Below are 23,637 nucleotides of genomic sequence, written 5' to 3' on the forward strand. Positions count from 1 at the left end.
TCATTAGTACAATCATTTATACTTAAATGAGAATTTTTAATTAATTTTTTTTTAAAAACATTAAAATGAGAAATGAGAGTAAATGAGAAATATTATGAATTGCTAATAATGACACAGTTGAATGGCTTTTTCGCTAATCATCTCCATAATCATGTGATTATGTATTGGTTATTCTCTGATTCTCTATTTGTTACCATTTCTCTTCTTGCACAAAAGGAAATAATCAATATGTAATCAAGCAATCATGGAGCAAATGTGAATAATGAAAAAACATTTTGGCTATATTAGTGATTAAGAGCCGATTGTATAAAAAAAAATTATCATCAATAAAAAAAATAAAAGAGTAATCAACGGAATCTACGGAAGATTGATCATACACTATATAAATACGTTAAAATAATGTATAAAATATTTTAATTTTTAATGAAAATCTATAAAATGCTTAACTCTAATAAATAATTTCAAGTTCTATGAATAACGAATAGATACATTTTTTTACATATATATGAAAAAGACCAATATTTCCAAGAGAAAACCACAGTCAAATGAAAATTAAAAACGCTGTGTTCATAAATTGTCCTATTTTATGTTAATTAAATAAAAGTACTTTGTTATAAAACTGAGAATAAAAGCAACAAAAAGACAAACACGAACAAAGGAAACAAGGAAATGAAATAATTTGGTGAAAAAAAAGATCAACCATTCCATCAAATTTTGATAATATTAATGAGCTTCCAACGCTAGAGAAAAGAGTTCGCAAAATTGTCAAAACCTATTTTTAAACTCTATTTCATCCCTTTTATGTTAATACTCTTCGATGAATACTATTATGAAAAGTATAATCGATGAAATTCTAATTCCAGCGTTAGTTCGCGTGCTGCAATTCCAATATGGGTCTATCGATTTATCTCACGATTATAAACAATATTGGCATTTGCTAATTCAATGGTTGCAATTAAATCACTCAAATAATGCCTGCCGCTGCAAATCACGCAACGCTATCACATCCCTTCCACCACTTACGCCAGATTATAGTTCGATATCCGGCAGTCCCTCAACAACGGCTCGGCATATATCACCGGCAAAGTTTGCCCACCGACAATTGCCCTCCCGTTCCTCCTACTACCCCTCCCCCTCCTCCCACCACCACCACTACCCCCCCATCATCGTTCCCACCATCGGACCGTGACGAATGTATGTACATCATCTCGCGGCCGCAATCTCGTACCCGTCGATTCATTAATTAATCGCTGGACACACATACAAAGACCGCGTGTTCGCGCACGGTGGCAATTACCGGCGCATTGTCGCGCATAAATCATTAGCAAACGCGTCGCTTCCATAATTCGGTTAATTTGCAATGTTTTTGCCGACGCTGGGCGTCATGTAACGCGCCGCGATGTTCCCCACCACGCGCTTTCTCTTATCTTAATTATCTTGTTTAGGCCAGCCGTAATTTGCATTACAATGATACGATTGATGGACGTTACGCAAAATTTCAACGAGATGCTCTGGTATATTAATAATATCAAGAGTTAAATTGGATATTTAAATAATTTATGTATGCAAATATAATGTAGCAAACGATTATGTTAGAGGCAAGTTAAACTAATAAATTGATGTGATTTTGTTGAAACTTTTTTTTAGCTATGACGTGATTTTGAACAATAAATTATTATAGCGATTTATTTATGGCACTTTATTTAGAGATCGATATATATTAATTCGATATAATAATTCAATATTTTATCCTGCTCTCCCTCTTTCTCTCTCTCTCTCTCTTTTCTCTCGCGTGTAAAGTAATAAAAATTAATCAGCTGATTATCATTAAAAAAATTATTATTTGTATAACATTAATAATCAATGCAAATCATTATTTATGTCGATTTGACGTTCAATAAATAAATTTTTCAAAATTGATTCCCACTTTTCTAATGCCAATAATTAGTAAATATACATTTAATAAATATTATATATAATTATTTTTTACTATTATTAAATAGATATTATTAAATATTATTAAATAAATATTATTAAATAAATTCCAAACAAGGAAGTTACTAAATTACATTTGCCGCGTAATTAAATCATGCAAATGATAAAATCGATATCTTATCAGAAACGATATATAAAGCTCCTACAGTTTAGAGTAACTAAATTCGCTGCTTTCGTCATTTGATATTCAACAGAATTACATTTGAACAATTATACTTAGTAATTGACAAATATATTATCCATTCAACGGGAAAATTAAAAAAAATTGTTATTAAAATATCAAGTAGGTATTATTTTAACAAAATTAATTTGAAAAATTCATTCGAATCATATGATAATTGAGATAATACGAAAATGCAACAACACTTAAAACACGTGTTCAATTATGATAGATAAAAGAAATTTCGAGAAGACGCAATCTTCATATCAGAGACTCAAAGAAATAATTTCGATGATTTGTTCCTCATTTTCTGACTACACTTTTGATAACAATGGGATTAAATTGTGTGTACGTTCATCGATAATCTGTAGATAAAGCAATGGACGGATAATGAATACACGCGCTTCAAATCGTCAAACGCTCTCGTTTTGATTAATATACCATTTAAAAAAATATAATTATTAGATTATAAATTGTCTGACTTAACTTTCACCAATATAAGTAATGCCACGTTGGTTTGTTTTTCGCATATCGCGCGAAGAATTGTTTTTTAACGTAATTACATGTGTAAAGAACGTAGTTTATATTGCATCAATGCTATGCTTTATCACTATTTATACTGAACAATATCATGCGTAATATCTTTGGAACTCATTTTTAAATTTTTAAACTCATTTTTAAATTTATATGAATATTAGAAAAACACGAAATTACGTATAATCTCTTTGCACATGTAGGTACGTTAAAAAACAATTCATCACGCGATATGTGAAAAACAAACTAACATGGCATTACTTATATCGATAAAAGAATTCAGTATCATCAAAGAACAAATAATCACAAACACGTATATTAAAAAAAAAGTTTATATTAGAAACTGGATTTGCTAGATCTACTCGATATTGCAAAAATCTTGTGTAGTTAGACTACATTTCAATCATTCAAATGATTTATTTGACTAAAAGTTGCTATAAAATATTATTATAATATTATCTTTCAGTTTCTTTTTTTCTCTTTTTCTTTTTCTGTCTCTTTCTATCTATTTTTATTGAATTCATGTAATTTACAACTTTAATTACAATAATATAATTATCATTATTGAGCAAAATTTTTTCAATTTCTTTCAATATATTTCATTTTTTAAATAAATTATTAGATAGATGTAATTTATTTTTCAAAACAATGCTATATTTTTTAAATTACTTCTAAATTTTCTTAGTATTTCCGTTACACTCCCTGCACACAACTGTACGAGAGAACGTAATCTCAAAGAATGATTATTCCCTTCTACATAACGAACATTCGGTCATGACTATCAGCTTATCGCGACTGTGAGTCAGTCATTAATAAAAGGGTAGCCATGCACACCGTGAAAAGCATAGAGGGTTTGTATCGATCAAATAACCATGGGCCGCCATGTACGAAGACAGAACGAGGAATTTCAGTTGTCAACTAGTATCGTGATAATTTTCGTTAAATTTCTAATAACGCGTGAAATAACGCAAGAATTTACGCAAAGAAAATAGTAAAGCAATATTCTTTTTAAATGAAAATTGTTTAAAAATTATAAATACTACAATATATTATTATATTTTAAATAAATTACGAAAAAAATTACGTATAGCCTTGTAATTATCTAAAAATATATATTATATGGTATCAAACAATATTAAAACTGATAGCGTAAATGCAGACTGAAATTAAACCGATGAAGCAAATTTTGTTTATTCGAATCTGAAATTGCGACAAAATTTCGTATCCTTTAAAATACGTGTCTCTGTAACGTTGTAACTCTCGTTCTGTAGGATATCCTCTTTAAGCGTAACGTAAACGTACTTGGTGATCAACAAATCCGCGTCACGTTTAAAAAACAACTAAAGTATTCCAAAGCAAGACGATAGAATAAATAAATAGTCACGTACGTGATAATAGATACCATGCTGATCAAGTCCGGGAAAGTGTCTATTTTTAACAAGCGAGGCCGGGCATAAATGCGAGACTACATTGCTATAAAACTCAGGTCGATCCGTTTGACCCCCCGATATGCGCGTATGCATTACCGGATAATGCACGTGCGTACATTAATTACGCGTCGGACAGGCCGTGGGTTCTCTTTCTCTCTCTCGCTCTCCGATTCTCTCTCTTTCTCTTGCTCTCTCACTTTTCTTGCTCTCTTCTTCTCTCTCTTGCCCAGGAAGCCTCGTATCGAATTTATCAAAAACACGACGGGAAGCCCGTGGGATGATAGAAACGAAGAGAAAGTGAACGCGGTGGAGCTCCCATGTGTCTATGATGCGGAATGATGCTGCGTTTCTCATTATTACGTTTAGAAATCCCGATTACTCCCACGAATTTCATTCCGGACAGATTAATCGGCGGCGGTGGCGGCAAACGTTGTAATAGAGAATGGAAAAGAGAAAGAAAGAGAGAGAGAGAGAGAATCGCTCACTCGCTTATCCGAGCACGTATATAAATCGGCATAATTCTAGTGCGACTGGTTTTTCGTATTATCGGTACGCCATTTTCCGTATTGAAGATCAGCAGTTCGTTCATGAATACATAAGTAATCAAAAGTATCAATATGACTATAAACATTAATATTGGTATAAGTTAGAAGAATGTAAGGCTTTAACCCTCGCAATTGACCCAACCGCACGTGTAAAGTATGGCGTAACTGATACGCAAATAGTTGAAACTAGCGACAATATATCATTACAATTCGCATCGAATTACCAGGACTGAATAATGTGTTTGTATATGTGTGTGTGTGTCAGATTTAATTAAAATTAATAAATTTTCTATCTAAAATTCTTTTTGGTAGTAATTTAAACATATCGTCTTATTTGCCTCTTATTTCTGTAAGAATTGTAAACAAATTATGTCTATCTCTTTCTTTTCCTCTTCTCTCTCTCTTTCTCTTTTTCTCTCAAAGAGTTTCTTTTATAAAAAAAATAAACATGTAAGATGCAGAGATGTCTGATGCAAAAACAAATAATTCAAACAATCAAGAGATAAGCATATTTGAGCTAAATATTTGTTGAGTTAAAAAGAAAAAAATGAGTTATTCATCGAGTAATTAGACAAAGTAATACCTTTTTCTAATAATAAAAGGATTATATATTATATCTTATATTATTATATCTCATATTTGATATATATTGATAAAAAACACAATATTGCGTAAGAATCAATTTTAGTATATAATGTGCGTACGATAATGTAAGTTATAAGAGAAGAACAACCCAGTTCTAGAAAACCTTGTTTTGTTTGCGCACGCAATTTGCGTATAAAGCGAGTATAACCTACTATTATTATCATGAGTAATAATAGTAATACAGCTGCAGCTGTTCTCTCGTCGATGTACGGAAACACGTCTGAAATGAAAATGTCGCAATGCAATTCTCATAAATTGTATGTGGAAATCATATTAATCGAATCTACTCTATAAAAAGTTGCTTACATATCAATTAAAATGTCACGTATGTGTAAAGATCATACGTAAAATAGATGATCAATAAATTCTCGAAATTTTTGAATCATATCGATCATCCGTGATTTCCGTTAAACGCATGATTGATAACAACTGTCATTTTGATGCGAAATTTTAGTATATTTTGACTGACGTGTCGACATAGAAAGGCAAATAATTAATTACATAGAATGACAGCAAGTGAGTGAGATTGTGGAGGATGAATCAGATTTTAAATAAAATTCTCTCATATATATCCCTTAATTAATACTTCTCTGATTGTCTGGAAAAAAACATACTCTTATATAAAATTATTCTATTTTTTTGAGATGCAAATCATTTTTTGTTTTGTCTCGTCTACTTCAATTTAACAAATTCTATCAACGATTATAATTATTATTTTATTAAATGAAATTGGATAAAATATCCACATAATTATCACGTTAGCTTTGATATATAAATGTACATGATGTACATATTATGTATATATTATGCATTAACTTTTAATAATTTCCTAATATTGATGAAAATTATTAAATAGTATTTTAAAAAAAATTTGCACTTAAAGATATTAAATAAAAATATTAAATATAACACATTATATCTTTATAATAAAAATCAAGATGTTAAAAGCATACGATATATATACCATAGTGTACCATGAGACAGTGCGTCTGAAGATCTTCAGTTAGACTAGGGATTCACGTGAGTGTGTGAGTGTCTATACGTATATTCACATATGCATGTGAACACATACATAACTATCGTTGTATTTGTGCTGCACAGACCGATTTATTGATCACACGCGTCGCACGCAACACGACGAATGCGTGCCTGTTATGTCTCGCAACCATATCCGACTAAAATTCTATTTTATGATTTCATTGACTATAATGTTATCTCAGTTTCCGTACGAGAGCAAAAGAAAAAATAAATTAAAAACAATCAATATTATTGCAAACAATAAAACATTCAACCGTTTGCGGACAGGACTGTCTGAGTTTGAACGTGTTTGAGCTTTTGTCTACAGACACGTAGACACGCGTCTGCAAAGGGTTAATAAATACGAAAATTAATTATACATAAAAGCTTTGATCATAAATAATAAAAATCGCTTTAATCATCTATATCATCACGTGGCTTATTGGAGTACTTCAATTATAGAAGCAATTATTGGAGTATCTCAAAACTAAAACTCGTATTGATTGGCACGAAACATATTCTTTTTCTTTTGTTAATTATTAAATTATTAGAAATTTTATTTCGTCAGAAAAGAAATAATAAAATGAACAAGCAACATTTCATATTTGATTCTTTCTTGAAACTTTGTATGACTAATTTTTTATTTATATTTTTTCGATACTGAGCGGCAACTACTAATAAAAATTGAGATTATAAACCCATAGATTTTTTAGAGTAAAGTACACAGTACATGGCGTTTTCGAATGTTGGTTTTACGATTTATTTAATCGCTCTGGGATACGTAAACATCTCATTGACCAATGGCAACCATTTTTCTAAAAAATGTAATGGATTCTTCACAGAAATTGCTGTGATTGGTCAACAACATTTCTATCTCAGAGATGAACCCCCTACCATTTGAAAATGCCAATAGATTTCCCAACACTAAATTTTTAAGAATTGTTTTCAATTGTTCGACCTTTGTAAAAGAAACAGTGGGTACACTAGAAAAAATTTGGAGTTGGTTAAAGACATATCTCTGTTACTGTCAATAATGCTGGTGGAATTTTTTCATGGTTATTTACAGAAAAGATGGCAACCGTTCTAAAAAATCACTCAATATCGGCATCCTTTATGATTCTACATACATGTGCGACTGAAATGGTCACATATAAACCCACATGAGAATATATTAAATTTAATATATTTAATAAATATTTTGGACAATATGCACTGATAATATTTAATATATTATTAGAATATAATATTTTCTCTCTGTAAATTTTATATAACATTTTATATAACATATATATACTTTGTTCATTTCACATTTAACTTTTATCATTATTTATTTTCATAATAATTAATATCTCATCCCAATGAAATACTATCTATAAAACAAATAATATATAAATTTGATATACATATATATGTATATATATATATATATATATATATATATATATATATTTTAACAGATACTTTTTAAATAAAAAATTATAGATAAAAAAATTTTTTTAATTACTTCTTTTATTACTTTTAAACAAAATAAATTAAATTTTGATAAGCATAATCGCTATTGTAATCGTTAAAAGATAATGAAATGATTATCAATGTGAGAAGGCAGTCATTTTAACAGTTGAATATTAAAGATAATCGGATAAAATTGTGAAAAAGAAAAATTGTAGGAAATTACAATGTTGTAATGTAAATAAACTTTAAATGTAAAAATCGATCAATCGTATAAGATGGTGATAAAAAATGTAAAATTACAATGACAAAATAAGACAAAAGAATTTGCAGCCACATCATATAGTACAATTTATCATTGCCGATTATCAATACACAAATAAACATTATCAAAATCACAATAATGTACTTATTTCTGCAAATATTTGAAATTAACGCGAATTAACGTGAACTATTTTTCATTCTACCAATTATTCGCCGATAATATTTTCTCAGAATCTCTTCTGAGAAATGATTAGATTATTTGTGTTTTTTATGTTTTAGCGCATAAAAAAGTAATTATAAATTTTAATAATGTTCCTTTAATCGATTAATGAAATAGTATAAAGATATATCAATCAAAACATCTTACGAAATTGAAAAATACGGATTGTACTCCTTACAAGCATTTCATAAAAGAACCGATAGCTATTGCTTTTCTAATATTAAATAATATTATCCTTAACAATTATTTTGAATATTAAGAAATAGGATAAACACAAAATGCCATATGTTTTATAGTTTTCGCATTACCCAATTGTGCTGAAAACGCTCGTAAATATTTCATGGAAACGCTCGTACGTTTCATAAAAAAGAATGTACACAAAAGTAAATTCCTGCAATGAGACTTCGTGTCAAATCGAGAAAAACTTGTGTACGTTCCATGTTAGCAGCTTCGACGAATTCCAATAGAAATATATCGCGAAAGAATATTTATTCCACAACAAAATCGTATATATAATTCCATAACATAATAAATCTTTTCGTCTGATATCGGGCATAATATTCGATACAAACAAGATGTATCGTGATACGTGAACGTCGACTCTACAAGTTGAATTTCAATTAAAATTATGACGCGACATATGAATGAGATGTTTCTAGCTTATTCAGTATTCCAAAAAAAAAAAAAATTCGCTAGATAAACGAGAACTGTTGCAAGGAATCGTATAATTTTGCACGTATATCAAAGTCTCGATCGTCAAACACGTAAGCTCTACTATAAAAGCGCGCACATCATGCAATGAACAGAACGGCACAATTAATAGCGTGGGCCGTGGTCGATCGCACAATTAACTTTAACGAACGAGCGGCCTTGTGATTAAACTTAATTAGTATTGCAGTAATAACTCGTTAATAATTAGAACTGTGTATAAGAGCGTAGCTTTTTAACGCTCATCATTTTCTCCAAATAATCTTTTATAAACACGTATGTGCACGTGTGTGTGTGTATGTGTGCGTGTGTGTGGGGGGGGGGGTGTATGTATACATGTACGTGTTTATATGTGTGAATCGTTACATTTTTATAAATTTGTATGGGTAGACTTTATATTTTACAACGATTAGTGAGGAAAAAGAGCATGACGCTATACGATTTCGATGTTGAAGAATGGCTAGAAGAAGATTTTCACACCGAATCAAGAAGCACCCATCAAAGCGCACATTCAACACTAATCAAAAACGATTAGAGATGAATAAAAAAAAAGTTAATAAAAGGATATGACAAATGCCCTCACTCGACTGATGTTTACTCGCACGTTTTCCTTCGATTCGCCGTAAAATTAATATATAACGATAGTTACCTACACTGTTTGCGTCTTCCCTTGTAATTCCACTTAGGAAATGAAAATAAAAAGAGAGATTCCTCGGCTTAGAGTTCGAATGATGTGTGAAAACCGGCTGACGAGGTCCCGGTGGCTCGTGTGTGATTAAGAACTGACACCAACTGGACGATTGGCCGAATGGCAAAGCGTCGCGAAGCTACTGATAAAGCACTGCGTTCCTCTTCATTTTCTTGCTTATTAACGCTTATTTTCGCTCGGCACTGTAAAGCTCCCCTTTCTCTCTTTCTCCCTTTCTCTCGCGCGCGCGACGACATACGTCGCGTGTCGCCTCAGAGGCGCGACGTACGAATCGCGAAACCACGCGCGACGCGCTAGATGCAAAAGATCAATGAATTGTTTCAAAACGCGCGCATCGCCCCGCTCCCGCGTAGCGAAAGTTTACGGAAGACCAACCGGAGGCGAGTACGTAAATAAATAAAACGCGCACACACTATTGTCTCTCTCCTCCGGCTGATGTCGAACACCGCGAACTAGGAACGAAACTGATTTAACCAAGGGGCGGTCCGGCGAATTATTGGTACGCTTTTGGCAGCAATCCCCTCTCCTGTTTTCAGATGCCTCTGTATGAGCGCTCTCTCTAGTTTATTGTGGCTGTATCCCACATCGAATATTTCACTACCTATTCACTAACCGGGTACACACACCACTCTACATCAGATCATGCCGGCACGGAGGCCTTTATAGTTCTCCTACCATCTACTGTCACGTCCCCTCCAAGTATGCGCGGTACTTCCATACTCTACTGAATCTGGAGAAAGAGAGGGAGAGGGTACATAACGAGGGAGAGGGTATAAAGAGGGAGAGGGTGAAGAAGAGGGAGGAGGAAAGGGGAGGAAGAGGAAAAAAGAGAGAGAGAGAGAGAGAATGTCAATAAAGACGCAAAAGAGAAAGAGAGAGATATGTAACATTGCCACCTTACATAGCCGCGAGAATGATGACTGATACGACATACTGAAACGACGCGCGAGAGCATACTTTAAATACATCTTCCGGTATGGGGTTTTAGCGCGAGAATGATTTTCGGAGCAAACGTATGCGCGGAAGTCGGCAATGTTGGCAGTTTGTTGAGATACATACTGTTTTTACTTGTCTGACGTCTCGCATATTCTCCTCCCACATGTCTTTAATCCTATTAATCCTAATATCAATTTCGAAGTATAAAATTACAATCGCAATTTATTCGATAAATGAGAAAATATTATTTATTAGAAACATATAACGATATATGTTGATGTATGATTTCAATTGTACAAATCAACCGGAAAACGTTTTGAACAAAAATAGTTACACAGATATATTATTTAATTGAGATGTTTTTATTCCACGAAAAAAAATTAATTGAGTTGATAAAACATAAAAAGTGCTAGTATAAGTTTTCTGTAATATTTCCTTTCCATAGACGTAATTAAATTAATTCATAGTGACCAGATTTTCGGCGATTAAAATCTTCATCAGGAAGATCTTAAATATTATAACATTATCTTTGAGATGGTAAAAATACGTAGCTTCTAAAAACGGTTTTAGTGTCACAGTTTCGGAATAGAAAGTAATCGATAGCAATAAAACGAGAATATTCCCTCACAATTAGCAATCGCGTTCTTAAAGCAGATTTAAATTCTGCAGCCGCAAATGTATTATTCATCATAATTTTATTTTTCCATAAATGCGCTTTGCAGTTTATTACAGTCGATAATAAAATTTCTAATAATGTTTCAAAAATAAAAAGATTAAGAAATAGCATTAATAAATATTTAAAAGATGGTATTGCGCAGACAATTTTACTTCAGGCACATTGAATATAATATTGCTTAATTATTCTTGAATGCTTTTCTAATGTATATAGAATGTCAATTGAAACAATTCTAAAAATAAATTAGAGAGTTATTAGTCATACATACATACATATATATATATATGTAATTTATATATAATTTACGGACAAATATTATTTTTTCTATTCCTCTGGTATATTTCCATAAATATAAAGTATGTAATATATATTACTATAATTTCTCTGTTGAATCGACAGTTGAATGATTTTTTCTTAATAATAAATGGATATATAAATAATATGAAAAGAAAAGAATTTAACTTCAAGCAGAACATACTAAGCAACATTAAAAAAAAGGAGTTTAAAAATTATTTCCAGTAGTAAAAAAGAAATTTGAGTAAGCAAATTGAAATAAAATTAATTTAAAGAAGAATGCTATATAATAATTAAGTATAATAAATTTTTTTAAATCTAAATATGCATTTTAATACAATTCTTGGAAATCTTTAACATTACATATATGCCATTCAAATATGAGGAAGAAAAAATTTAAAATTAACAGGTTGCTTTATTTCAATAAATCAATAAAATAAAGATAAAAAAATAGATACTTTTAAAAAATTATCACATAATTCTCTTTTTATCCACGATTCTAAGTTTTATTTTAGCACATTTTTATATAGGAACGGTTCATAAAAAAAGCAGGTAGATTTTTCTTGCCTTCACCAATCACAAGAAGATTGCTAATGCATAAGTTATTTTTACAAACTCGTCTTCAAACTGTTAAATAATTGGTTACCGACAGCATTTTCTACCTGTACCAAGCCTTCCTCAATTTAGGTACAAAAACCGATCTTCCCCTTTGATCCTCTTGTAGTGTTACATTGTAACTCTCCATTCACGTAGAACTCTTCGGAATTACTTCTAACCCTGCACTGTGAGTGGTCAAGATAGGAAACCATCGATGTAGCTTACATATCGAAATGCAAAGAATAAAAATATATAATTAAAGATTTGTAAATCGAATTATAGAATATCTTCTTTTAAAAAAAAAATCTGTTCTCAAATATTTTACAATATACATTCTACATGTAGCCGCTAGCATGCAGCACTACGCAACGCGCTAAGTTGCAATTCTCGCTGCTACCCTTAACTTTAGTGTCGTGCGATCGATAATCCGCACTGAAGACACACCCGGGCGCAATTCGCGACAACGTGCTTACCAGAAGGTGGTGAGCCGACACTATTCTCAGATATTGTCGTTATTGCTGAAGGTCGGTAAGCTTGCAATAGAAAAAGTCGCACGACGGAGGTGGTGCGTTTACGCGGAAAAGCACTGTACTTACATTTCATTTTCACCAAATACTTCTTTCATTTCACTTGCTTTTCCCTCCGATAGATGTCAGTGTTCGCAAACGTTGCACAACAATAGGGTTGTAAAATCGAAACTGCACCAGTGGAATAATTTGCAGGCTCTTTATCTTCTTCTTGATCTGCATACATCATATAAAATTAATTAATCTTGATAGGAAAATTACTGAATTGCTTATGCAAATACATCTAGAATTATATTTATTCTTTATTTTTATCTTTCTTGTCTCTTTTCATTTAAATTATATATTTATACATGTAACATTTGTTTACATAGATCTGCAATGTGCTGTATCTAGAGTTAGTTGTAACTGTAACATCTTTTAACATCTTAGAATTATTCTTTCTAATTATTATGTTTTAACAACGATCTTATATAAATAGTATTTGATAGTGTAAAGTAAATAACAGCGCCTAATAATTATTAATATTGCATTAATAATTATAAATTTTCTATATTAACAAGATTTAGTCAGAAATTTGGGATTCTGTTTGTTATATTATTTTATAGTTTCATGAAAATACTTAATATCTCGATAAAAACGATATTTGTAATGAGTGGTTTTTTGGAAAATAATTAATGTAATCGTGATGATAGTATTGTTTCAAAATCATCAGTAAACATTCCGCTGTGTATTCGGTGATAAATAAAAGCAATTAAAAGCAATTAATTCAAAAATTATATCTTATTGCTTTAAAAAAAACATGACTACATTTAAAATCTAATAATAGCTGTAAGATATCAGCAAATATAAAAATGTTCTGTTAATTGTATTTTAATGTAAATTTTGAAATTATGGATTTATTTATATATTTTTACACACACATTTACTTTAATATTTTTTCTCTTTTAACAAATATAATAAATATAATAGAAATATTAAATTTATATTAAATGTAATGTATCTCTGTTATTTGCTTTTTAAAATACTCAGTATGCCGTGCAATTTATAAAGGGCTGTGAGAGAGATGATAATGCCACGTAAGCTTTAGAATAAAAGGAGCAAAGAAATCTTGCATTGACAGGTAACACGATAATTTCAAGCGAAACCATGTTTTTAACCATTTTCTAAATAGAACTATGCGAGCAATAATAATAACATCATTGTTTAATTAAAGATCAATTATATAATTTCTTTCCTAATTTTATTTCTTATAATTACTGTATTTAATTATAAATATTTCAGTCAATATTTATTTATAAAGTCACTCTTAAATTTAATGTTCACGTTATCGCTCAATTAAGTTTATTAATTCGATATTTTGATTTTTTTATTCAAACGCAATTAAAGAATAAATGGATTAATAAAAAATCATCCTGTCATCATAATAGCATTAGTTGATACTACGATAAATCGAATTTCATATGTGAATAATCAAGTATCGGAGTATCGACAGGTATACACGACAATACGTGGATATTTTAAGAATGAAAGAGCTTTAACTGTCTATACAACGCCAATCATACGATGAACAGTAGCATTATTATTCCAGATGCCTTTAAATATGCAAATTACGAATAAATTTTAATATCTTTATCGATAATTACATTTTTGAAAGAGGTTTTAAAGAGTCATTTCAGTAAAGCATCGGCAAATAAAATTTCATGCAATGTTATAATTAAATGACTCATCATCATGCGATAGAGACAAGATTTAATATACGTATGTGTATATATATATGAATGGTCAAAATAAAATACTTTATAACCTAAACGCATCGTATCATATTTTTATAAAAATCTATCAAGTAGAAGGATTGAAGAGCACAATTATTGCACAATTATTGCACAATTACTCGACAATGTTTACAACCGAAAATCACCTGTGTGCGAGCTCTAAGTCCCAAAACTGTCATCTTTCGGAATTTCAGCCACGTGTCTCGCGTCTGCCACCGATTATCCAGCGTCGCGGCGCGAAGCCTCGGCTGCGCCAGCGCAAGCGATCGATATTCCAAACCGCCGGGGTTTTCATCTGTGCGCGTGACGTCATATTGCGCGAACCGAGCCAAGACGACAGGGGCCGTAACCTGCCGAGGGTGGCCGAGACGGTGTGAGTCGGGTGGTGTGAGCGAGCGAGTCGTCGACGCGAGAACGGCTCGAGTATTGCCGTCGTTTTAACGTAGTGCGTACACTACATCGCGAAAGTTGCACGCGAAATTTTTCTCGCGTCGCTCGCCCTAGTCGCGTTCGCGGATCCTCCGATTCCTCGTGAGTAGTTCGTTCAAGTTCCGGTCGCGACGCAACGACATCCGCGCGCGAAAGTGACAGCTCCGAAAGTGGTGTGCTTCAGTCCCTGGAGAACGTCGGTGGACACGACGCTCGGAGGAGAATCTTGTAAGTTTTAACGCGAATTAACGCTCGAGACGATTCGTTTCCTCGGCAAGCGATTTTTCACCGATGCGGATATACCTGCGAAGGTCGCGACGACCTTCGTGGCGAGCGATCGGAGTCGGTCCAGATTTCGCGGAGGAGCGAGCGCGACCGGCCGAGATGTTCTGTCGTGCCGCGATACACCGCGTTCGTTCCCCTGATCCCAAGCTCGCCGACGCTTTCCACTTAACGCTTTCCGCGCGCGTACGCTTTTCGCCGGTGCACGCAGCGGAGAGCGGACGAAGGAGAGCGCGTTCGCCGGCGCTCTCGTCTGATCACAGGCGAGCTGCAACCCCTTCGGGTTGCGGCGCAGCTGAGCTCGACCGGGCGCGACCCACAGCCCTACATTCGCGGTCTGCGGCGTGACCTAACTTCAACTCACCCCACCTTAGACGAGCTTCGTCACCACCCTCTCTTCCCGAGAACTGTCACAGAATCTTACACATTAGATTCTCCTCTCGTTAGTCACGCACTTTTGCAATCAATAGTACGTTGTGCACGATCTATTTTTTATCTTATTTCTGTTCGTTTTATACTTCGGGAATAAATTTTTATTATTCAGAAAAGACTGCTTTCTCTCTCTCTCTCTTTCTCTCTCTCTTGGGTATGCCACTTGCAATATCTTTTATTAACAGCTTGTGCGTTTGAAAATTTCATTTTATATCTTTAAATTTTTCTCGCAGAAATTATTTAATTAAATAGAAAGAGACGATGTGGGAATAAACATATTCGTATTTTTTTTTACTTTTTCTGCAGTTTCAAATATGCAATTAAATGAGAAATATTAGTTAGATTAGATTGTTAACGAGATATAAATTTAATTAATTATGTAACTGACCTTGGTGAGAAATCAATCATTCACATAACAACAGTCTAGGGACAACGCCTTCTGATGATAGCGCTTTTAATTAATGAACAACGATTTAACGGCCGCAGATCGACCTCGTTATCATCGTAACGATCGTTACGATGATAATACGGTATTGCAGAATACGAGGACTTTATGAGAACGTCTACTTTAATATTCACCCGAGACACTGTGGCTGCTCTGAAAGATGCACTTCCGCGCGATAGAAAGAGAGAGAAAGATGCACTTTCGGATTAACAGCTCACCAAAGCCATTTTCTCGATCGGTAGCTGTAATTTTTTTCGACTTTTAGAGACTCTCATAAAATGTGTTAGCATTTTATGTTGGTCGAGTATGACAATATCAAAATATATCGATATTCAATGATATAAAATATATGACTTATACAAAATAAGTTTATAATTCTTGTTAAATTTCGTTTAATGTTAAATTTTATATTTAATTAAATTATATTTAATTTTATATTTATTTAATTGTCAAGAATAGCGATAACGTACATTTATTGTAAATATGAATTTCGTTCGAATAAACTCAAAGTATTACGAATAATATTTACATTTTTGAAATTCTTATCATAAAGGTCGAATCGCGAGATCAATAGAGTTTCGCGAATGAAAACAAATCCTAGGAAGAAAAAGAAATAGTTCTAAAAAGCAAACTTCAAAGAATATCAGGTAAATAGTGTGCGATACGACGAAGAAAGCACATAAAACGTTAAATTCCTCTCGATTCGACAAAATTGAGTTATCTTTGATGTAAACAACAAAATTGAATTCACGATAAGCAAACAGGACGAGGACAATATCATAGAATAGGGCAGCTTTTTTAATACGTGTAAATAACAACGGAGATCGACAGATCATTGCGATATATTAAATTACTAATTACTAATTAAATTACTAAAGAACGGCAATAAATTCGACACACGTGCCACTAATCGTATACAATCGAGGAAACACTTTATCATGCATGTTGAAATATTATGTAGTAATTTTATTTAAATAATTGATTAACTTGTAGCTAAATTAATGGAATAATTTTAATTTTCTGCTTGTTTAAACACAACAATGACGAAATAAAAATAATTTCTTTAATTAAAGTTGTGGATTAAAAAGATTGTGGAAAGAGTAATGAATAATTTCCATTATAATTTATTATAATTTGAATATGTAGAAACGCAAGGAATATAAAATATAAAATTATACGTAAGTGAAAGAGAAATAGAAGATTATTTACATTTAATGCTATCGCAATGATTTGTGATACTATTGTATTGAGACTATTAAAATAAACTTTACTTGAAATCTGAATTCAATTAACGTATCTATTTCCGTCTATAATAATTTTTGAATAAATAACAAATGCATAATTTTTGATTTATCAATTGAAATGCATTAAAAAGTTAGAATTGAATTTTAATTAAAATTAAATGACGGATTTTTATAATTTATATATTTATATAATTTTATGTTCAAAAGAATTCCATTAGTTAAGTATTCTTTATGTTTTAAACATAGTGTTAAATATATTTTATCTTATCTTATACAACTTTATAAATAATTATCGATTGATACGTGCAGTTAAAGGAAGTCGTGGTCAATAATGTCAATATATACTTTACTGTTATCAGCAATATATAGATGCAATTTACCATTGTGAAATAATGAAAGAAGATCATAAAATAATAAAAATATCAACATAATTGCATCGTTATATTTAAAATTTGCAAAGTATCGCGTTTGTAAATAATAATATTTTTCAAACTGTGTAATTTCTTAAAAATGTGTGTAAATACCTTATAATATACCATAAGAATTTATTATAAAAAAATTATTTCCATAATTTCTATTCGAACGAAATATGTTTTACAATTAACAAAAATTATCCCGCATCGCTATGCAGCAGTGTAAAGAGAGCATACATTCAAAGAGATGTCACGTTCAATCTTAATCGAATTTCTGTTTCTCTTGTCAGTTCGCAGATAACCGTGTCAACCTCACCGCGCGTCTCACTTTCCCAAAGTTAGCGCACCATCCTCGCCATCAATAATACGTAAAGTCAACGGCATTCCTCGCACTTGCGACAGTAACGGTGAAGATACGCGGATCTCTCAAAACGAGAATCGCAAGTGGTCCAAGGAGGAACTCGAAGTCGGAAACGAGCAGTGGACGCGGAAGAGTCGGGTTGTGAGAGTTCCGGGAGGGATAGCCTTTGATTGTGATGTGGTGGAGCCCCCCGGGGGGCCACGGGGGCAGGAGGTCAGAGGAAGATCGGTTGTGAGGGCAACAAGCACGGCTCGGTTGCCTCGAAGCGAGATCGCCGGTCGGGCGGAGGAGGAGGTAGGATGGTGTGACCTCCGGCGTCATCCCGCCCAACGCGGAGGTGGTGCTGGAGGTGGCGGAGGTGGCGGTGGAGTCGAGCAGCTGCTGCCCGACTCGGAGGAAGAGGAGTCGACGGCGATGTCGAGGCAGCTTCGAGGTGAACGAGACCACGTGAGCCGCGACTACCAAGAGGGCTACCTCGGTGACTTTCGGGACTTGCGCGACCTCAGGGATTTCAGGGACTTCCATCGAGATCCCCTCGGAGACATCAGGGACGACCGGGACAGTCAGGGACTCCGAGAAGGACCCGGCAGGACTTATCGGGACGACTATCCGGAAGAATACGATCATCGTCCCACCGTTGCATCTACCTCGGCGAATCTCACCAACAATCCGGTAAGTTGCTCTTTTCTACGAAAAATGTCACACGTAAGATTATTCTTTCTAATGTCCAGTATCACAAAAATCATTGATGCTTCGATTTTTGTTGTTAAAAAAATAATAATATTGTATTCTTTTAAAAAATTTTTTAACCGACACATTTGCATATGCAATATTTGACAGGAATTTTCAATCGCTATCGCGCAAAAGTGTTATCTGAATCATTAGGAAACAATCTTGATCAATAACGATAGAACATTTTTGTCAAATATATATCAAATTGTAAGTGTATCGTTTACATAATTTTTAAAAATAATACATATGATATTTTTAGATGCTAGAGTCAAAACTCTCTGATATTAATATTTATGCTCTTAAATTTGATATTACTTTTTAATTAAAAGTATCATTTCATAGTAATAATCTCTGCGCAAAATGTATACAATACATAATAAGCTCAGAGTAATTATAACTTTAACACACATTTTATTTATTGTCTTACCGGCCAAACAGAACATTGCATAATGTGATAACGTCCGTCTCTCTAAGGCTCCTTCTCGCCAGTATTGTTTCTTGTAACTGCATCGTTGTGCAAGGAAAATGCGGTCATTTCTATTAAAAACTTGCTCCCATGAGTCCACTTAAAACTTGAACAGTTATTTGTATAGCGTTAGCCTCCTCTTTGCTATGAACGAGAAATAGTTGCAAACTTAGACTATCAGCAGGAGTTTGAAATCCCATCGAAATTTATATCGTAGGCAGTTTCCGCTTTGCATATTAGTTCTTCAACGCGATAATGTACTTGTACATACATTCTTTCTTTAACGTGAACCAGACCTTTATATAAGAATTCAGAAATATATACGCGAATAATATTAATATATTAATAGAAAATGTAATTAAATATTAATAGAAAATTTTTTACATTTTATTTAAAACGTTGTAATTATTTACGCATATTTTATATCACAATGTGTTGTGCAAGAAAGTGTGCCATATTTGCATTCGATGCGCCAACTCGAGTCACAAGATTGATTTTCTGGAGCGGCAGCTTCATTGATTGAAAAAAACCTCGTTAGAATGGTATAATGCATGCAAAACATAACATTCCTCTGTCTGCGAATATATTATTAGAATGATTTCTCGATATTCTCATTGATAGACGGATCGCTGTAGTAGTCTCTTTATAATATTGCGTGCATATCGTATTGCACAATATTGCGCTTCGCCCGGAGAGAGAGAGGTCATCAGTATATCTATTCTAGAACTCTATATCTTGTTACATGGAGATTTCACCTCAGCCATATATTCCCCGTGCTTTCTTATCGAACAATAAATTTGAATTAACTTAACTGTTGATTAATATCATCGTTACGATCTGCAATAACTATTTACTGCAGACTAGGCGATACCGCTACCACGTGCGCGTACATATTAATTCTGGAATTCCATATAATCGTTCTATAACTCGCTTCATCGCAAAGAAACACGTGCTCGTTGATATTACTATCGTAAGCTTTTATGCGCTCAATCGTAATTGCTTTACGTACGGACAATCAAAACGGACTCGCTCGGACCCCGTAAGCTAATTTAATTTTTTTACGTAAACAAACTTTTGTGTTTTATATTTAATAAATCAAATATGCTACATTATTTCTGTATAATATTTTTAAATTCTTGTAGGAATGCATGATGAGATAAACATAAAAAATAGAATTTTATTATAAATTATTATAAATTTTATTTTAATTAAAGAAAGAGAAATTGAAACGACGGTTAAAAAATGCTGGATACGAAATGATTATATTAATATTCGTTTATTGTTTATTTATTTATAACGTGAGATACTTTGTATTATGTGAAAAATTTGCTATCAAAGTACTAACAATATATAAAAAATTAACAGTTATAAATAGAATCGAATAAATTATAAGCAAATATACATGTGTTTAATTTCATTTCATTTTTTCTGTATAATATTTTTAAATTCTTGTAGGAATGCATGATGAGATAAACATAAAAAATAGAATTTTATTATAAATTTCATTTTAATTAAAGAAAAAGAAATTGAAACGACGATTAAAAAATGCTGGATACGAAATGATTATATTAATATTCATTTGTTGTTTATTTATAACGTGAGATACTTTGTATTATGTAAAAAATTGCTATCAAAGTACTAACAATATATAAAAAATTAACAGTTATAAATAGAATCGAATAAATTATAAGCAAATATACATGTGTTTAATTCGAATCTAGCTAATTGCAGGACTGGATAAATTTAACATAGGATACTTTGAAGTTATTCTTTATAGCTGCTATTTGTCTATTTAAGTAGTTGATGGGTCTTACTTAGTCGTAAACAATTTTATTTGTGCGGAACTTGCTCATGCACGTAGGTTTTCTTAAGCTTGAAAAGAGGTCAAATGTATCACAGGACGAAATGATACGGCAAGGGTGTCTTTGAGAATGAAGGATCGACCTGTTTGATTATAGTGCTCACTTTAGACTCTCTTTGGCATCCGCGGAAACCGGTATCAGCGCTCTTCATTTAGCGTTCTTATATTCTTTAGGATGTGGGGGATGTGTTCTCGCTACCGCGTTTGTCGTGTCTTCTCATTTGTAGCTGCATTCATCATCGTTCTTTCCCGCTGTTCGCTTCTCGAGAGTCAGACTCGCTAATGAGAGGGATGAGGACTCGCGATGACGGAGATGACAAGGTGGAAAATGGAATCTGCCCTCTCGGACGACGCTTTTTTAGCGAGCGAATATGATTCACGATATGCAAAACTGGGTCAATTCTCTACGCGATAACGCGATACCGATATATTAATTTGCTCGAATATAATAGAAGCTAATTATTATTCGTTTAGTTTTTATCAAAATTCCAATATGATAAATAATTCGTTCAATTTTATTACCTCATATTGTATAAACAATTATAAATATCTCATAATTACACAACTTCACTTTTATATTAAGCATTTAAGAGATGCTGTCATATTTATCGCGAGTCCAAATGTTCAGATTGTCTTTGTTTGAGCAACCGTACCTCATGGCGAGATTAATTAATTTCTTCGTGACTCGTGAAACGAGTTTTCTCGTTGAATCTGATGTTCGCAATTACGCTGATATACGCATATCTTCGTATAATCGTACTATTGCACGGTCGTTCGTTTAAATCGTTCGATTATGGTGAGAAATTATTTCGCTATCATTTGATTTGTCCTAATCAAAAATTGTAGGAAGATTTGACTTGTAGCTCAGTCTTTTTATATATGTAATATTGCTACATTTTTCTTCATGGATAAAATTGAAATAAATTTTGTACTAAGAATTTTATTTTTTTTAATATTTAATATTTAATATTTAATTAATACTTAATATTTAATTAATATTTAATATTTAATTAATATTTAATATTTAATTAATAAATCATGTTCTTTGATTCTTTTAAATGTGTGATGCTACATTTCAGATGTTCCGGAGATGATACTATTTGAAACTTATACGTTCATAATCAAAATATTCATTGCTCACATGTATTCATTAATAATGTCTCGTTTAGAAAATTCTATTGATGCCGATATCAGATGGTCAGAGTCCAGTCGCTTCGATCATCTTATTGAGATGTTACGCTGCATCAGCTTGTCGAATTGCAGTAACGCCTTCCGCTCGTGACCATTCGCGAGAGTCGTGCGCCTCCTTTAATCGATATCGTTAGGTAACGGCACGGGCGTGTTCGCATCCATCACTGCGCGCATTTATCATTAAACCCCTCACTTACACTGATTCAAGAATCCCGCATGCTTCATAATCGTATGTCTGTAATTATGCAAATGCCGGCCGCACACGCATTACACTTGAAACGTATAACCACTGCATAATCGTGATAATTGTGCGTGAACTTAAACGAGATCGCGGATCCGCGATAAACGATCGATCGTCATCGCTTATCAGTTGGATCAGCTGTCTTTTCGAATTACCGTGACTGGCAATTAATGCGCGATATTCAATAAACACATTCGAAAGTGAAAATCGCACAGTCGGGAAAGAGAGTGAGGGCGGTGCGTAACATCAGAAAATCATACCGAATGTGTAATTATACCTGCGCGTGCGCTCGATTGTTGGTGTACTGTCAAAGTTTCCGGTGTATCACGCGCGCGCACACCGGTGTACATATGTGTACGTGACAATGTGTGTTTATGCGACATATATACTGCACTGCAGCGAGCGGAAATCGAATCTATGACCCTTCTACTAATGATACTGTCGTGCTCTAGAAACTTTATAAAGTTGGATATTTCATCACGTTAGATATTTCTAACTTTGTTGTATACAGACAACAATCAGAAATTTTTCATTATTTTTATGTATCGAGAAAAGAAAGTTGATTAAGACACATATACTTTATATATGTTTGCATACATTACGAGATATTATATTGTGAAAGTATAAACTTGTAAATAAAATATAAACATTATACAAAAATTAAAATAGAACAATCTCAGAATAATGTAACTGTAAAGTTTAAACTTTCAACTGTGTCAAAATTAATTGGCGATATGCAGCACTGTATTTGAGGGATATTTTTGTGCAAATTTGCCTATAATTTGTTGCAACGATTATAATTAAAGTATTTTTTGCATAGATTTTTAGAAATGTTTTTCATTATTTTCATGTATCGAGAAAAGAAAGTTTATTAAGACACATATACTTTATATATGTTTGCATACATTACGAGATATATTGTGAAAGTATAAACTTGTAAAAAAATAAAATATAAACATTATATAAAAATTAAAATAGAACAAACTCAGAAACAATGTAACCATAAAGTTTAAACTTTCAACTGTGTCAAAATTAATTGGCGATATTTTGTCTTGCACTGTA

The 23,637-nt window shown here is 32.6% G+C and overlaps 2 protein-coding genes and 1 long non-coding RNA gene across 4 annotated transcripts in view; 1 reads left to right on the forward strand and 2 right to left on the reverse strand.

The window, feature by feature from the left end:
- Nucleotides 1-10,321, reverse strand: part of LOC145971282 (protein abrupt) — an 83,495-nt gene extending 73,174 nt beyond the window's left edge. Inside the window, exon 1 of one of the 2 annotated variants that reach the window (XM_083098797.1) lies at nt 9,621-10,321. The gene's annotated coding sequence lies outside the window, so the exon portion shown is untranslated. Of the gene's footprint in view, nt 1-9,616 lie in introns of both variants that reach the window. The other variant, XM_083098796.1, reaches the window with a different exon arrangement.
- Nucleotides 10,322-12,071: 1,750 nt separating this feature from the next.
- The window catches only part of LOC145970758 (uncharacterized), a 49,385-nt gene continuing 37,819 nt past the window's right edge, over nt 12,072-23,637 (reverse strand). The window contains exons 6-7 of the long non-coding RNA XR_014438592.1: nt 12,776-12,922; nt 12,072-12,399 (exon numbers count right to left, since the gene is read on the reverse strand). This is a non-coding gene — a long non-coding RNA (uncharacterized LOC145970758). The remainder of the gene's footprint in view (nt 12,400-12,775; nt 12,923-23,637) is intronic.
- LOC145970757 (uncharacterized) lies at nt 14,828-22,804 on the forward strand. The gene is made up of 3 exons (XM_083097694.1): nt 14,828-15,135; nt 18,014-18,756; nt 22,313-22,804. Exons 2-3 carry the CDS (start codon nt 18,499-18,501, stop codon nt 22,466-22,468), a joined length of 414 nt encoding a protein of 137 aa, XP_082953820.1. The 5' UTR covers nt 14,828-15,135; nt 18,014-18,498; the 3' UTR covers nt 22,469-22,804.

The sequence above is a fragment of the Camponotus vicinus genome, unplaced genomic scaffold, assembly GCF_025532165.1.
Source record: "Camponotus vicinus isolate PSW18456_S1 unplaced genomic scaffold, iyCamVici1.0 SCAF_4, whole genome shotgun sequence".
NCBI classification, from domain to species: Eukaryota; Metazoa; Arthropoda; class Insecta; order Hymenoptera; family Formicidae; genus Camponotus; species Camponotus vicinus.